The following is a 14,937-nucleotide window of genomic DNA, read 5'->3' as shown; positions in this document are numbered from 1 at the left end:
ACATTGGTGCATGAAGTATTGTCATCTTTAATAGTACACCATAATGTAATATCATTTCTATTGAATTAACATATATACAGCATTCCAACACACACAGACACACACACACACACACTCTTATTTATATATAGTAAGTATTTCTCTGTTATGGTAAGACAGAGGAAGACAACTATTAAATCATGATGGTTTAGTAAGACAATAAGGCAGATTTCTAAAAACATGTTTATTGATGTCAGCAAAAATACACTATATTCCATAGACCTGTAGCAAGGATGGGCTCAATTTACCTTAAATGAGGAAGCAGATTTAATGAAATATGAATAGTAGGCAATAATAGAAAATCTGATTTGACGAGCACAAGAATTTAGGATTTCAGATTTGGATATCTTCTTTTGTTTGCCAGTAAAAGTGAAAAAATAGCTCATTGTTGGTTTAAACTGGTAAAAAATAGTGTTGGTAGTTTCATATTTTACCATGTGTATGACTGGTAGAAATTGAGATCATTCTAAATGTCACCCAAACAATCACCAAATGCTTTAATCCCCATTTAAATCCATGAAAATACTTTGTGAGCATGCCTATATACATTATAAAAAAGCAATATAAGGTTTTACTGCATAAACTATCTTGAAAAATATCCCAAAGAATCTTGAAAAATACCCCAAAGTACATGAGTTGAATTTAATAACTACAACTAAACACATAATAACTGAAACCTGATAAGTATTGATCTGTATTACAACATGGATCTAGGGCTTCACATGATTGGACAGTTCTCCATTCTGGCTCCAGTCTGAGAAAAAAACGGAACAAAGAATTAAACACAAAACTTAATTTTACATGTAAACATTCATGCTTTGAGAATAATTCATTTGTTTGCGTTCAAGTTTCTAAGAGTCTATCAGGAAGTCACATGTCAGCTGTTTGCAGTTCCCACCTTGCGAGGAGTGCTAGTGCTGAACACATAAGAGTGCGGCAGTAAACCCTCGGAGAGGCCTCCACTGCGGAAGGAGCGGGAAGCTGAGGTCACAGAGCAGTTGCTGGATTTGTCAGAGGGAAGTCCGCAGGAGCCGCAGACCACCGTCCGGCTCCGCAGGTTGTATTCACTGTCCCCACAAGTGCTGTGAGCCACCTGCTGAGACACAGAGATAGCTTTACTGTTGGATAAAACAACTTAAACACTCCCTGCTAATATCTCAGAACAACTGTGTTAAAACTGGAGGTTTTGTTGTCACCAAAGCCATCAATCAGTCATGGAATTTTGTGCTAATAAATATTTTTGAAAGTTAGGGCCAAAATAATATTTTGATGTCACTGGCACCCAATGCTGCTCTAAATTATCCAATATCTTAACATTTTGGTTGCTGTTCCACCTTTTCAGACTGTTACAGGTCAGTTATATGTTACTGCAACATGTCAGGGAGCGCCATCTACAACACAACAAAACTCATGATAGTAGCAGGTGTTGGTGTTTAAAATGCACCACTTTGCTTTCCTTAATGTTTTGTGAATAAAATTCAGTGGCAGTAAATCATTCCAAGAAAGTCTGAAAGCTGTGGATTAGTGAATCGTGAGTAAGAAAAATGTGCAATGATGTAATGTAATTTCTCTTAATTACCATGTCATCATCATCTTCATCAAACTGAGTGCGGGTGACCTTTCTCATTGCCATTTCCTGAAGGAAAAATGAAAATATCAAAGTCCCATAGGTTTAGTGTTGACAACGTTAGCACAATAGCCCAATAGCGGCCATAACACTTAATGTACTTTGATCATTTAAAACGCCCACTAAATGGTTTCTGGCTAATTAGAGTACCTCTCCATTGGCGCTGATCAGGGTGGTTTGAAACATGTCTCCGGTACCCCATGAGGGCTGAGTCTTCCACAGCAGGTCAGAGGGAGGATTGTGGGTTCCACCAGCACCAGAGGCCCAGATCTGAGCAGTGTGCAAATGTAAGGGTGAAAAACTTGGAACAGTGTTCATCACCACCTGCTATGCTGCTGAGTAATGTGCTGCTTACCGTCACCCTCTGTCCAGCCTTCAAGGTGAATTTAGCCGGGAACTTGAAGATGATGGGTGTACCAGATCCCACCTGACGCTTTACCTGCCAATTCCCCAGATTCTGATCCTGCACAAGAAACACAAGAAGATGATTGAATAAAGAGTAATTGATTCTTTTTATTTGTGTCCAATCATCCAGCAGATAATGAATTAATGTTACCTTTATATTTTGGCTTCTAATAATTACCTCATCTGATTTGTTGCTGAGCCTGATATATTTCCCTTCCAGGTCCACCTCATCCACAGTGACACGTCCGCTGGCTGAGGCCTGCTGGGTGATGCGGGTGCGGGCCACAGCTCCTCCTGTGAAGCTGGAGGCCTCGCTGTCTGTGTCATTGGGGCGGCGCCTCTTGGCGGGAGAGCTCCGAGCGCTGCAGTGGACGGATCGAGAGTGTGCTGCTGAAGTAGAGGAACGACTTCCTGTCACTCTGGTGGGCGGAGGACTGGGGGACAGACGCAGCCTGCAGGGACAAATTATGATGATGTTTATTAACAAATGGGAAAAGTATGTGAGGCAGACAAAGAAAATGGACTCACTGTGAGGCCACAGCTTTGTTTGGACTTACCTCTGCTCCTCTCCCTCCAGCAGCTTCCTGTAGGCACATATCTCCATGTCCAGAGCCAGTTTCACATCCAGGAGCTCCTGATACTCATCCAGCTGTTGCTGCATCTGCTGCCTCATCTCAGCCATTTCTCTGTCTTTCTCTCCCAGCAGGCGACGTGTAGTGTCTCTCTCCCGAGACAGGGCATCCTCCAGGTCCCTCACCTTTGCCTCACGGGCTGCAAGCTGGACCACAAAGACCAGACACACAATTTCTATGTTTACTATTCTAAAAATCCATGTGATGCTTTTAACTTCAGGAACTTGTCACATAATGTGAATTTTGCTATAAATCCTGAAAATACAAACTTAATGATGGTGGATCAGAGCCTGAATGTGATGAAGATCACCTGTTTCTGCAGCTGGCTGAGCTGACTCGACGTGGACTCCAGTCGGATTCGTGTCTGCTGGAGCTCCTCATGTGTTGCTCCCACCAGGTGGCTGCTCCTGTCTGCCGACTGACGAGCACTTTCCAGCTGCCAGGGAGAAATAAAAGGTTAAAATAACAGACTGCAGTCTGACACTGCTTTGTGAACCATGTTTTGTTTTGTTAAGTTTTTTTTTTTACTAGATAACAACATAAAGGTGAACACCTACTTTGGCATTGTAAGTCTTCTCAAGTTCATCTTTGTACATTTTAATTTGCAGTTCGTGCTGGTTGCGCATCTCCACCAGCGCCTCAGCCAGCTTGCTTTCAAATTCCTGCTGGTGACCATTGTCCAACTCAACCATACGAGACTCATGGCGGCGCTTTATCTCCCGCAGTTCCTGTTGGAGAAATGGACAAAAAAATCTGTACGGTCCCACCTACAATTATGTGTTATCTGAAATAACGTGGAGGTGTTAATTGGAAAAAGTGAAATTTCCTTCCTCATAGGAGAATTTTCTATGGGAATTTTTTTATCTGACCTCAGAGTGGAGGTTCTTCTGAAAGTCCAGCTCTTCTTTGAGGGTCTGGATGCGATTCTCTCCGTCCACTCTCCTGAGCATCTCATCTTGCAGCTGCTTCCTGGCATCACCCAAACTTGTGTCAAGCTATAAAAGCACAGCAGGGACTGAATATTTGCACAGAGCAATGCATTCATTCCCATAAACACACAGCAGAGTGTGGAAATATGCAGTAAATGGAGGCCGTGGGCAGGGGAGTAGGGGGTCTGTCCTTTAATAACCACAATGTCTGATCACCAATGGACATGACAGTGATTCTTGCTGAATCAACTATAAAATCGCAAGAATTGTTTAGCTTTTATTTTCACTGGATAAAATTAGCAGCTAGTGGTAAAGGTAAAATTAGTGCTGGAGGATTATGAGGCACAGACAGAACGCTGGTCCCCATGGGGGCTGACTGCAGAAAGATTGAGCCCATATGTGTTTCCACTGAGTGGGTTTGAGTTTACCTTGGCAACCTGGGCCTTCAGGTCCCTATTTTCCACCTCAAGGTTCCGTTTCTCTCCCAGAGCCGTAGTCAAGGACGCATCCTTCGAGTTCAGCAGAGCCTCCAGGTCTTTGAGCCTCTGCAACGCTCCTCCCAGCTCTGACTCCTTTTTGGTGTTCCTGTACGAACAAAACAAGTCTCAAGTGTAAAGCTTGATCTTATTAGTATTAATAGAAGACATGCTAGTGAATAAAGCTAGAGACATTTGTTCTGCCTTGTAATAAGATAAGATAAGAAAACTTAAGAACCAATTGAAATTGCTATAGTTGCTTTACACAGTGTAAAGGAACAAATATGAGCTATTTTTGAATAAGGAAGTCTGGATGAAATAGAATCCGGGGAAATACTTCAGTGCATATGACTCATAGGCCACAACGATCTCCGTCCTGTCCCATGTATCTGGTAGCCACAAGCCACAGCCGCTGGTGTTTAGCTGAGACGCTGCCATGGCAACGCCTGGCTTTGCCAAACACACAACGGCCATCATCTCAATATTTATGGAAAAATAATGTAGGCAAGAGTGGAGCCCTCTAAACACTGCCACGTATTGTGTGTATAATGATTACTTTGGCGAAGGAGGAGAAACTGGGGAAAGAGTTAGTCATCAGGCTCTGGATGTGGCAGCATGGGAAGGAGACAGACTGGAGGCCCAAGATCAGACTGCAAAGAGGAGGATATGCTAAAGCTGAGGAGTGGCCCCAGCAGGGCAGGGCTGGTTGCTGAGTGTCAGCAAAAGTTAAACAATCCTGAGTTATTAAGAGCTAATTAGTAACTGTCTTCTGCTGCTGTGAATAACAGGCAGGATGTTTTATTAACACTGCAATTGTAAACGCTTTCCTAATGCATTAAAGGACAAATGGATGCATTTATCTGAGAGAGATCTGGGTGAAGAGGTGGATTATAGCAGCTTCACAGCAGCTGGTTCCTCTGGTGAGCTTTAGAAAAAATATCTGGATCACGTGTAGCTTTCCTCTTTGATTAAAGAAGACATTCAGGCTTATTTGTTTCTAACATGCAAAAATGTGCTGTAACAATAGAACATGCAAAGTAAGTAAAGCAATTTGATCTTAGTATTGTTACGTAACAATGTCTGTCTACAGGTGATAATACAAGTCCACGTGAGGCTCTGGAGCTCCTGAGTCCATTGAGTTCAGTGTTTTATTTTTGTTATGAACTCAGATTTGCATTTGTGTTATTTGAGCTTTTAAAAGTCATGGTCACACTTTGTGAACAAACTGAATTTCACAAGCACGCAGGGGTGTGTTTAAGGAATCGAGGGCCCCTAACATGATGGGACACCCTGTAATCTGTGGCACCTCCCCTGCTCACGTGCATAGTAAAAACTGTACGATTTAACTGGGGGGCACCATAACCCACCTGGCTTTCAGCTCCTTGTGATCCTCTCTCAGCTTGCCCAGTTCCAGCTGAAGACGAGCTCGCTCTTTGGCCACAGAATCCAGAGTCTGACGGGCGTCGGCCAGCTCGGTCTCATAAGCGGCCTTCAGGCCCGTCAGCTCCCGGGTGATCTCCGTCTCGGACTCAGTGATGCGCAGACGCAAGCCTGCATTTTCAGCCTCCAGAGAGCGGACCTTGTCAATGTAGACGGCCAGACGATCGTTGAGGTTACACAAGTCCTCCTTCTCCTGAAGGCGGGTGATGCGGTTTGGTGTTAGGGGGGAGTTTGCCCCTCGGGGAGTGTTTTTTGGTGTTGCCATTTCACTTTTCTGTTACCTTTCCAAAAAGAACAATGATTATCAATTAGTTTTCGTTCACAATATATATGTATAGGATTCTTCCTTTATTATGCATATATGCAAATACTGCCATTGCATTGTATAAAGTGTATATTTCACACAATAGAATTAGGACTTTACAAAAGATGGAGAAAGGCGACCATGAGGTTCAGCCTACATTCAACATTAACCAGTGTTATTACTTGTATAAGTGCAGGAAACAATGATGGAAAACGTGCAGAACAGATGTATAAAAGCAGTGTTTGAAGAAAAGTACAGTTCTGTGAACTTCTGCACAAAGAAAACAAAGTCATATCAACAAGTTTACAGTGGTAAAAAAAAACAATCATTTTAAAATATGCATAATTTCCAGACAATCCAATTCCTTTTGATTGCAATGCCAAAAAACACACAAAAGACAAAGAGCATAATGATACAAAAGACATGGGAGGGGTTATCGACTCCACCCTGAAATAAAAGTAATGCACATGCAGAAAAGATGCCAACTTTTACAGGAATATTTACCTTTTTAAAGCTGGTGAGAAGAAGAAAAAACTCTGCGCAGAAGATATTTGTAGATTTCTTTGTTAATGTTCTTTGTTATCTAGAGATCTGAGTGTGTGTCTTTGTTCTTCAGCGCTGCTCCGTCTGTTCCTGTGCTGTCTGCAAACTCATCTGAGTGCCATGTAGGAAAGAATGAGATGGGAGGAGAGAGGTTGGCCTCAAGTTTGGCACTTTGGTAGGTGGCTGCTCCACTCTCTCTCCATCTCCCTCTGTCTGGCTCTGTAATGGGTGTGCGATCTGACTTGATGAGTCACCAGCTACTTAGAGAAATGCACAATGCCACGTGATTTGCACAAAGGATAATTTTACGCAGCTCTATTGGCTTGGAGTTGATTTCTCGTCATTTACAGTATTTGTCTCAAAACTTTTCCATGAAACTTAAAAGGCCAAGTTATGTAATAAGTTTCAGACTTTTTTAACCTCAAAATACAGAACAGGAGTTTTAGGACCCTGGAGCCTTTGTATGCAGTATTGACTTAAGAGTAACTAATCCTTAAACTTATGCAACCAAACCTTGTTCAAACCCACATAACCCCCATGTATGTCGACTTTCCAGCATGAAGGCTAAATAAGTCACCCCTCCTATGTTAAAAAGTCACTAAAATGATTATTGGCGGTTTAATGTGACGATCAGGTTGTTTCTAAGGCAGAGTTTCATAACATTTTTTAGCTTTTGATTCTGTACCATGAAGAAATCTGTGCTTGTGGCCTGAGTGTGGACAGAACGGTCATTTTTTAAAATATCCTGAGACCTTTTTAAGTATTTTCAGATTGTATGTCTTTATTGGAGAGCAGACAGTGAAGCTGTAAGCGTGATGTGGAGCACTCATGGTCAGTACCATAGAGTCACAATGTGTTTTATTTAAAGCATTTTAACTCAAAAACACTAAAAACTATTTGAGAAAGGTCAGACACTTGATTTGTTTTATCTTACTTATCTTTTCGCCTTTGCTCTTTAATTATCTTGATCTCATGAGCACAGACACTGACCTAAAGGAAACTGTTTTATGTGGATGTGACAGACGTGAGCTGGGTCTGACTGTGGGGCCAAACAAAGTCTGTAAGTTCATGGCTGCAACTTGAATCTATTTTTATCTTATGTTCTTCTTATGTTCTTGTTGACCTGGGTGCAGCTCAGCACAGTGACCGGGTCTCTGTCTCACGTGGAAATACAAAGGGGCTTGAAAACTGATAATGTGAAGCTTCATCAAACACTGACAAGGAAAAGTGTTCGAGCACAGTGGTGCTGCAGACACAGCTCCACCTCCCACCGGTGATGCAAAGGTGGTGACTGACAGGGCTGCAGAAAAACAACATATCGTCTTTTTCCAAATCTACGATCCAGTCAAACACACACGGAGCTGTAAGTCTCGTGATTTTGGATTTAGATTATTAGCTTCCCGACATGACACAACCCTGTGAATTATGAGGCGTGAGAGCGCTGAGCGTCGGTCTGTGCCCAGATACAGACAGTTTTTGTCATGTGGTTTGTGGGAAAACCCGTATTGGATCTCTGTGGTCACCTGGGCAAACATCCTGAAAAAAAGTGCGGCTGGACAGCTTATTGGCAGCCTGTGTCTCTCAGATTGAACAAAAACACACCGACGACTAACTGGGGAAAAATCAGCATCTTAAAAAGTCGATGCTGCTTTTTTCTGTGCGTAAGTTTTAATACAGAGATAAACCGAGAAAAAGCTCGATAATCCGTTTGTATCCAAAGTCTTCACATCACGGGTGTCACGTGAATACTGGGTTGTATTACCGAAATCTTTTGAAGACAAAAGCCAAAAAAACGACAACAAAAACACAAGTTTTACCCCAAAATAAAAGGCGCAAACGAATCCACTCCACATCTTATTGAGCGCATGTCGCAGCCGCAGCTTTGCGCGGATAAACGGCAGCTGTGCGCCGCGGAGCAACAACAAGGAAACCGAGGATAAAAGCATTTCCCACGGAACATTTACAGGGAAATAATCTTCTCTCCGCGCACACAGCGGTTCGTCTAAAGACACTTTAACGATCTTAACCCCGAGCTGCAGCAGCTCCGCCGCCATATCGCTGCGTAAACCCGAGGACTGTTTTTTTGTTTCTCGCACCGACGCAGACGGATCCGTCCTGCTCAGCAGCGGCCTCCATTTTAGCTTCTTGCCCGGTCGGCGCCTCACGTGTCCTGGACTGTCTTTCTCACATGACCCGTGTGTTTGTCCCCGTGATCAGCGCTTCCATCTCCGTAAATCAGTGTCGTTGAATATCGGTGCTTTACACCCGCGAAAGCTTCATGGATATGCTGGAGCAGAGTCTGGACAGCTCGGCGAGGTGAGAGGCTGTTGGCCGCTTCCTGCTCAGCCATGGCTCCCAACACGGCCTAAAGCCTTTGCTCCTTATTGCACAGTGCGCTGTTAATGCTGCACATACTTTGAATATTTGTGCATTGATTCGTATTGTGCCCCCCAGTAAAGCGGCGATTCTGCACCTTGCAGAGATGATGCGTTCAAGCACCTTTAAAGACACTTTCAGCAGAAACTGTGCGTCCTTTTTGCACATTTGTCACATCACGAGTGCTGGGTTTTATTTACCACACAAGACAGGCAGGTCCACGGCAACAGTTTGTCTAGAGGACCACATCCAATTACACTGTGCTTTACTGTACATGCTGCAGCCCCGTCAGGATGAAGATAGTTCCAATAAAAGGGGCGGTGTTGGGGGTGCAACTATTTGGGAAGTTTGTCTTTCAGTGTGCAGCGAATCAAACCACAGACACTTAAGTTTAATTCTCAAACATTTGTAATTTTCCTCCTGGAAGTTGCAAAAAATATGATTTCTGTCGGACATGAATGTTATTTATAGTTCACTTTATCTCTTATCCATCATCTCCTCATGTGACCACCTGGGGGCGCCCTGCAGCCACAGCTGCTTATGAGCGCTTGTTCTACGCACAGTCCACATTCATCAATGATGAGCCTGATTTCTGAGAAATGTACATTCAAGGTTCAGCGTGAAATTAACTCGCCACTGTTCTGTTTTTCATTTTTAGTCACCACAAACAGGAAACAGAAGAGGTGCAGCTACAGGAAGGTGGGAGCCACATTTCTTGTAATCAGACAAGTGGCACAAATAATCATCTTCTTTTCTGAAAGTACAATCACGTTATAAAAGCTGATCAAAATGTGAGGATGTCTGTGTTTTTATGGTTCTGTTGTGGTGCAGCATCTCAGACTTTAGGCATGTTGACCTGTGTGTTGCAGGAGAGGCGGTGGGGACTGAGGAGCAGACTGCAGTTACCATCACCGGTGTCCCACAGGCTGCGTTCACTGACCACAATGTGCAGTATCAGTTTCGTACAGAGAGCAGTGGGGGACAGGTGAGCACGGAGAACCTTTGGCCTGCAAAACAGCTGCATGTTGCTGCATGTTGCACAAGTTTGCTTCAGGAAGTTTCGTTCAGATCAAGATTTGTTTGAAGAGAGAGAGAGTTATTACATATATGTAACATCACAAGACAGTTCAGTCACATAATGCAGTTTAAATATAGACATGTACTACACAAATATGAGCTATAAAGAAAATGTGTATACGTGTTTATTAGGTACACCAGGTTAAAACTAATGTCTAATATGACAATCCTGCAAAAATCCTCCTTCATGGAAGTGATGACATTCAGGTAAAGTAAAGGTTTAGTGAAATGTTTTAGCTTGAAAGCCACAGACTGATCATTAGAGGGGTGTGAGCAATACAGATGATAAATGTCAGCAGGTGTGTGCTTAGATAGTTAAGACTTAACATTTGTTTTAAAAAACAGATATAAATAGTATCCAGTTCAGTGTAAAGCTACAGGGACAAGGCTGACAAAATACAGTTGTGCAAGAGGTCTGGTTTTGTTTTGAGCTTGTGGGGTAAAACCACCTGAACATCTGAAGAACCACTGTGTGATCAGGTTCTTTCTGAATCTTTGCTCCCCAGGTGACCTATCGTGTGGTTCAGGTGACAGATGATCAGTTAGAAGCCACAGCTGATGGGACTGGAGCCGTCAGCGTCGTCTCTGCTGCAGCATTTGCCGGCGCGCCTCAGGCTGTGGCACAGGTGAGTAAACATCCAGGCAGTGTGAGATTGAAGCAGGTGCGATTTCTCTATAATCGGCTGTGCCGTTTGCTCACAACAGCCTTTGACCTGTAGAAATCCCTGTGCAGTTCATATTGTACATTTAGTCTAAAGGTCAAAGTTCATATTTGATTTGTGCAGCTCAATATCACAAATTTGCTTCAGGGGATTTTATAGTCTGGGGCTTTACACCATCTGTCCTTGCACCCTTGAATCAGATAAGGAAAAACTCCCTCGATGTTTACTGTTGTATTGTTTTGGCCAGGCTGTTATCCAGAACCCTTTTAGTAATGGGGGAAGTCCTGTTGGAGAGACGGTTGGAGGAGAGACACGTTTCGCTTATTTTCCCGCTGCCACCGTCAGCGATGGAACAGCCACGGCCGTGTCGGTGCAGGCCACCGCCGACCCAACGATCACACAGGCAGGAGGTGAGAGAAGGAGACATGTCTTACAAAATGAGACACAGGATGTACATATGTAAACAAACACTGCTTGTTCAATTATTGACCAAACATAGATTCATGCTAAACATAAATAGAAGCTACTGTGGCACCTTTAGCCTAATTAAATAATAATGAATACAAAATTTTATGACTTCAATATTTATTTTTCCATCATTTTTCTAATTTGTCCCTTTTAATCCAGGTCAGTTTTATGTGATGATGAGCCCTCCTGAGGTGCTGCAGGCAACCACTCCTCGAACAATCGCACCACGCACACACCCCTACACCGCGTGAGTATAACACAACACTTGCACACATTCACTATGTCTCCGAACAGACCAAATCACCACAACCCTGACCGCGCCTGTTTGGCTGACTTCTCACCCTTGTTCCTGTCACTTCATATTGAACAGGATGTTCTTTACCCCTTCCTTCCCCTTTGTTAAATAATGAATTTTGTTATGTGTATAAATAAAGATACAAAAAAAATCAATATCTTATCATTTACCATCTGAAAACCCCACTGTGTCCTACTTACCTGCCATCCCCAGAGACCTTGATGAAAGCCAGATGTTGCAGCATGGCAGTTCAAACTGGTGAGAAGAACTTTCACATACGCCCCTGCCCTGCCCCCATCATGTGTTGTAGAGACAGATGTTTGGTGGCTCACTAATCAATCATTAGCATCCTTGTTTGTGAAGTAAAGGTCTTAGGTTAACAGCCACTTTTAGGGTAGTAACATCTTCTGACTCCTGTTAGCTCAAATACAGTCGGTAGCGAAAGATGCATCCTAATGCAGATTCTTCAGAGGATACAGCGCATAGATCGAGGACATGAGGGTGCAGCTGTGCCTGCACCGCCACCCCAGAATCCCCCATCAGGGCTAATAAAGATGAAAATTAAAGGTGTATCTGGACTTTCCTCATCAACAAGCCAAAAAAATAGGAAAGAAACCCAGAGGATGCGGATGTGATCCACAATAAATTTTATTTTTTGCTTTTGATATTGAAAATCTGACATCCTATTCAGAATTTTTAGTCAAATTTCGTTGCCGTCCTTTTACAGGAAGGTGGAGGGTCCACGGGCCCCCCGAGATGAGAGGCGACGAGCACAACACAATGAAGGTACGTGACAAATAGAGGGGTGGGTGTTTTAACTGTTTCGCCTTAATTGGGTCTTCAGTTATGATTATTGAAGTGCATTTTTTCTTGTCTTGTAAATGGTACAAAGGGAGTTGTTGCAGTTAATGCATCTTAAATTGTGTTTCCTGTCAGATAAATATGAATGACAGATTAAAAATGTGTTTGTTTGCAGTGGAGAGAAGGAGAAGAGACAAGATTAACAACTGGATTGTCACGCTGTCAAAAATCATCCCTGACTGCAGTGTAGACAGCAGAACTGGAGCCGTAAGTGTTGTACTTCTGAAACCATACTGTATATACGTAAAAGAGAGACACAGCCTTATTATTTAGATTAAATCTGGATGAAAAGGTCTTTTAAGGTCACGTTGCTGTTACCGACGTCTGAAAGTGGCTATAAACCACTTTCCTTTCATCTAATGCATGCTTGCACAAGTAATGCTGAAAGCCAAACTGAAACACCAGGTGTAACCACAGCCAGGCTTTGCACTCTTAGCTAGTAATGATAGTGCCTCTATTGGGAGGGGACATGTGGCTGTGCTCTTTCTGTATATTAATATGATATTTCTACACATGAAACTAAGAGTTCAACTGAAACAGGTTACCCGCTGGAGGAAGGTTCAGTAAATTTTTTTATGAGTGACACAGTGGTTAGGGCTGAAGGGTGTAAAAGCAAGCTTAGTAATGCAGGAAACAATGAGTCATTAACAAGGGTGTTTTATCACAATCTGTTGCATTTCTCAGAGTAAAGGAGGCATCCTGTCCAAAGCTTGTGACTACATCCGAGAGCTGCGTCAGAATAACCAGCGACTGCAGGAGAGTTACAAAGAGGTGGAGCGAGTCGAGATGGACAACGAGCTGCTTAGACAACAGGTTTGTCAAAGGGTGTGGGGGGGACAGGGGCTAGAGCCCCACAATATGGAATAGATAATAAAATTCAATGTGCCAATAATCTGTCATTATTATTATAACTTGTGGCCACAAAGAGGAACAGGAATTACACTGATAAACCCTGAAAATTCAATTTGGAGTGTTTAACAAAACCTCCATAGATAAAAGAAACTAAACTTACACTGTTTTCCAGATTGAGGAGCTGAAGAATGATAACGCACTGCTTCGAGCACAGCTACAGCAGCACGGCATAGAAGTCAATGGAGATGCAACACCACAGTGACTGTTGACTGGACACATGCAACATCACAAACACAATGATGCATCTTCCCACGCACCTGAACAATACCAGGAAAGGAATCACAACAAGAGACGATTTGAAATTGGACCATAAAAATATACACAGGGCTTGAGAAGAACACTGAAAGACTTCCAACTAAAAACGCCTTCTTCATCTTCCACAGTTCAATGGCTGAACGCTCTGAAATCCGTTAACTGTGTCGCCGAGTGAACCTCTCACCTCCGCTAAAAAGGAAAACGACCTCTGCACAGCGCCACCACGCTTGCACCAAATTTTCTTTTACATTTAAATATGAACCTGCCACACTGATTTCATCCTTTTATCGTTCCACAAACTCTTTTTATTTTTTATTTTACCTTTGCTGAAACTACTAAATGTGATGAATGACAGCTCCCGTTTACCTTTTTATTTATTAGTTCTTAAGGAAGGTGTACAGAGCAAGGAAAAGAAGCTGATTTCTGCATTTTACGTTTTTCACCACCAGCAAACAAATCACATTTTTTTTGTCATGCTCTTCACTGTCTGTGGATAGTTTACTGTCAGTGAATCATGTCTATATAATATACAGTTGATCTGTGTGCTGTTTTCAGTTTCTGCCTCTTAACACTGACACTCTAAACATCAGGCAGAGCCCACAAACTTTATAAATGCAGTCTAATTTCAGTAAATTCAACAAAATACTTTTCTGACAGCCAAACTGCTTTGATATCATGCATAGGTTTTTTGTTTTTGGTACAAAGCCTTAACGAAAGCCTATTGTGGAATCTAAGTGTTAACATAGCTCAGGTAATTGGGATAGTGCACTGGCAAGTGGTTCCCAGACTAAATTAAGTCTTTACTTTTCTAGTTTAGATCTTTGCGTCCCCATTACGTGCAATGTGCAGATAAATGAGAATATGGAGATGGATTCCAAAGAGGGAATCATTTTTAATGGGCATTAAAATATAGTGTGTTTGTGTATCTGCTTAATAGATCACCGGGTGTAATGCGCTGAAACAGAAGTTCAGTCATGTGAGGTCTTTGAGACCTGTTTGGCCCACCTGTCCTGCTGCATTTTACTGGATGCCAGAGTTGGCTCTTTTTTTTTTTCAAATATTTCCTAAATCTTTAAACTTTGGGAACCATTGCCGCAAACAGAAAACCATAAAACAACCATGGTCAAGAAGGTGCTGAGAGTAATTTGAATTTGAGTGATGATAGTTGTAACTAACAAGCTTTTGTCTACACTGAGAGTCACCACCGCATGGAAATATAACCACTGGCATGACTAATTCTTATACTACAATAAAACAAGTGTTTATACCTGAGTGTTGTTTATTACAGAGAATATCCACATTCTTAAAGCCACCTTTGAGCAGCAAAAACAACAACCTAAAGTCAAATGCAACTTGATATATGTATTGACTTTAAATGTTGCCAGTTTTAAAAGAGGGCCATGAGTACAATAACGGAATATAATACTTTGTTGTTTTTTTTCCCCCCCTGAAATATATTTTTATGTAACAAACATGACAAAGCTCAACATAGAGTACATATTCAGAGGAAAACTCGAAAGGTACAGTCAGATTGTTGTGGATAATGGCAATAATGAGGGGGAAAAACATAAGTAACGTTAGAGGTTTAGGAGGCCAATGTGGCACAAAGTTCCGTTCTTCTTTCCCTGTTAACGAC

At 42.4% G+C, this 14,937-nt stretch overlaps 2 protein-coding genes across 4 annotated transcripts; one reads left to right on the top strand and one right to left on the bottom strand.

The window, feature by feature from the left end:
• Positions 1–262: 262 nt before the first annotated feature.
• On the bottom strand, positions 263–8,099 carry LOC113126122 (lamin-A-like). Of its 2 annotated transcripts, none has more exons than XM_026299966.2 (13): positions 6,357–8,099; positions 5,476–5,829; positions 4,061–4,217; positions 3,573–3,698; positions 3,261–3,431; positions 3,014–3,139; positions 2,629–2,849; positions 2,250–2,523; positions 2,022–2,129; positions 1,817–1,936; positions 1,619–1,675; positions 938–1,135; positions 263–793 (listed from the first exon to the last, which is right to left on the bottom strand). In XM_026299966.2, the coding sequence occupies exons 2-13, from the start codon at positions 5,811–5,813 to the stop codon at positions 758–760; spliced, it is 1,932 nt and encodes a 643-aa protein (XP_026155751.1). In that variant the 5' UTR covers positions 5,814–5,829; positions 6,357–8,099; the 3' UTR covers positions 263–757. The 2 variants fall into 2 exon arrangements, with proteins under 2 accessions (XP_026155751.1, XP_026155752.1); XM_026299967.2 differs by having other exon boundaries at positions 938–1,132.
• A 149-nt stretch (positions 8,100–8,248) lies between these two features.
• usf2 (upstream transcription factor 2, c-fos interacting) lies at positions 8,249–14,568 on the top strand. 2 transcript variants are annotated; one of them, XM_026299968.2, is made up of 11 exons: positions 8,249–8,711; positions 9,430–9,470; positions 9,641–9,756; positions 10,355–10,474; positions 10,758–10,920; positions 11,138–11,225; positions 11,487–11,531; positions 12,001–12,059; positions 12,250–12,341; positions 12,819–12,947; positions 13,159–14,568. In XM_026299968.2, exons 1-11 carry the CDS (start codon positions 8,674–8,676, stop codon positions 13,246–13,248), a joined length of 981 nt encoding a protein of 326 aa, XP_026155753.1. In that variant the 5' UTR covers positions 8,249–8,673; the 3' UTR covers positions 13,249–14,568. The 2 variants fall into 2 exon arrangements, with proteins under 2 accessions (XP_026155753.1, XP_026155754.1); XM_026299969.2 differs by lacking the exon at positions 11,487–11,531 and having other exon boundaries at positions 8,250–8,711.
• The last annotated feature ends 369 nt before the right edge of the window (positions 14,569–14,937 follow it).

This window comes from Mastacembelus armatus, chromosome 11 (genome assembly GCF_900324485.2).
Source record: "Mastacembelus armatus chromosome 11, fMasArm1.2, whole genome shotgun sequence".
In the NCBI taxonomy this organism is placed as follows: Eukaryota; Metazoa; Chordata; class Actinopteri; order Synbranchiformes; family Mastacembelidae; genus Mastacembelus; species Mastacembelus armatus.
This window is presented reverse-complemented; position numbering and strand designations above follow the sequence as displayed.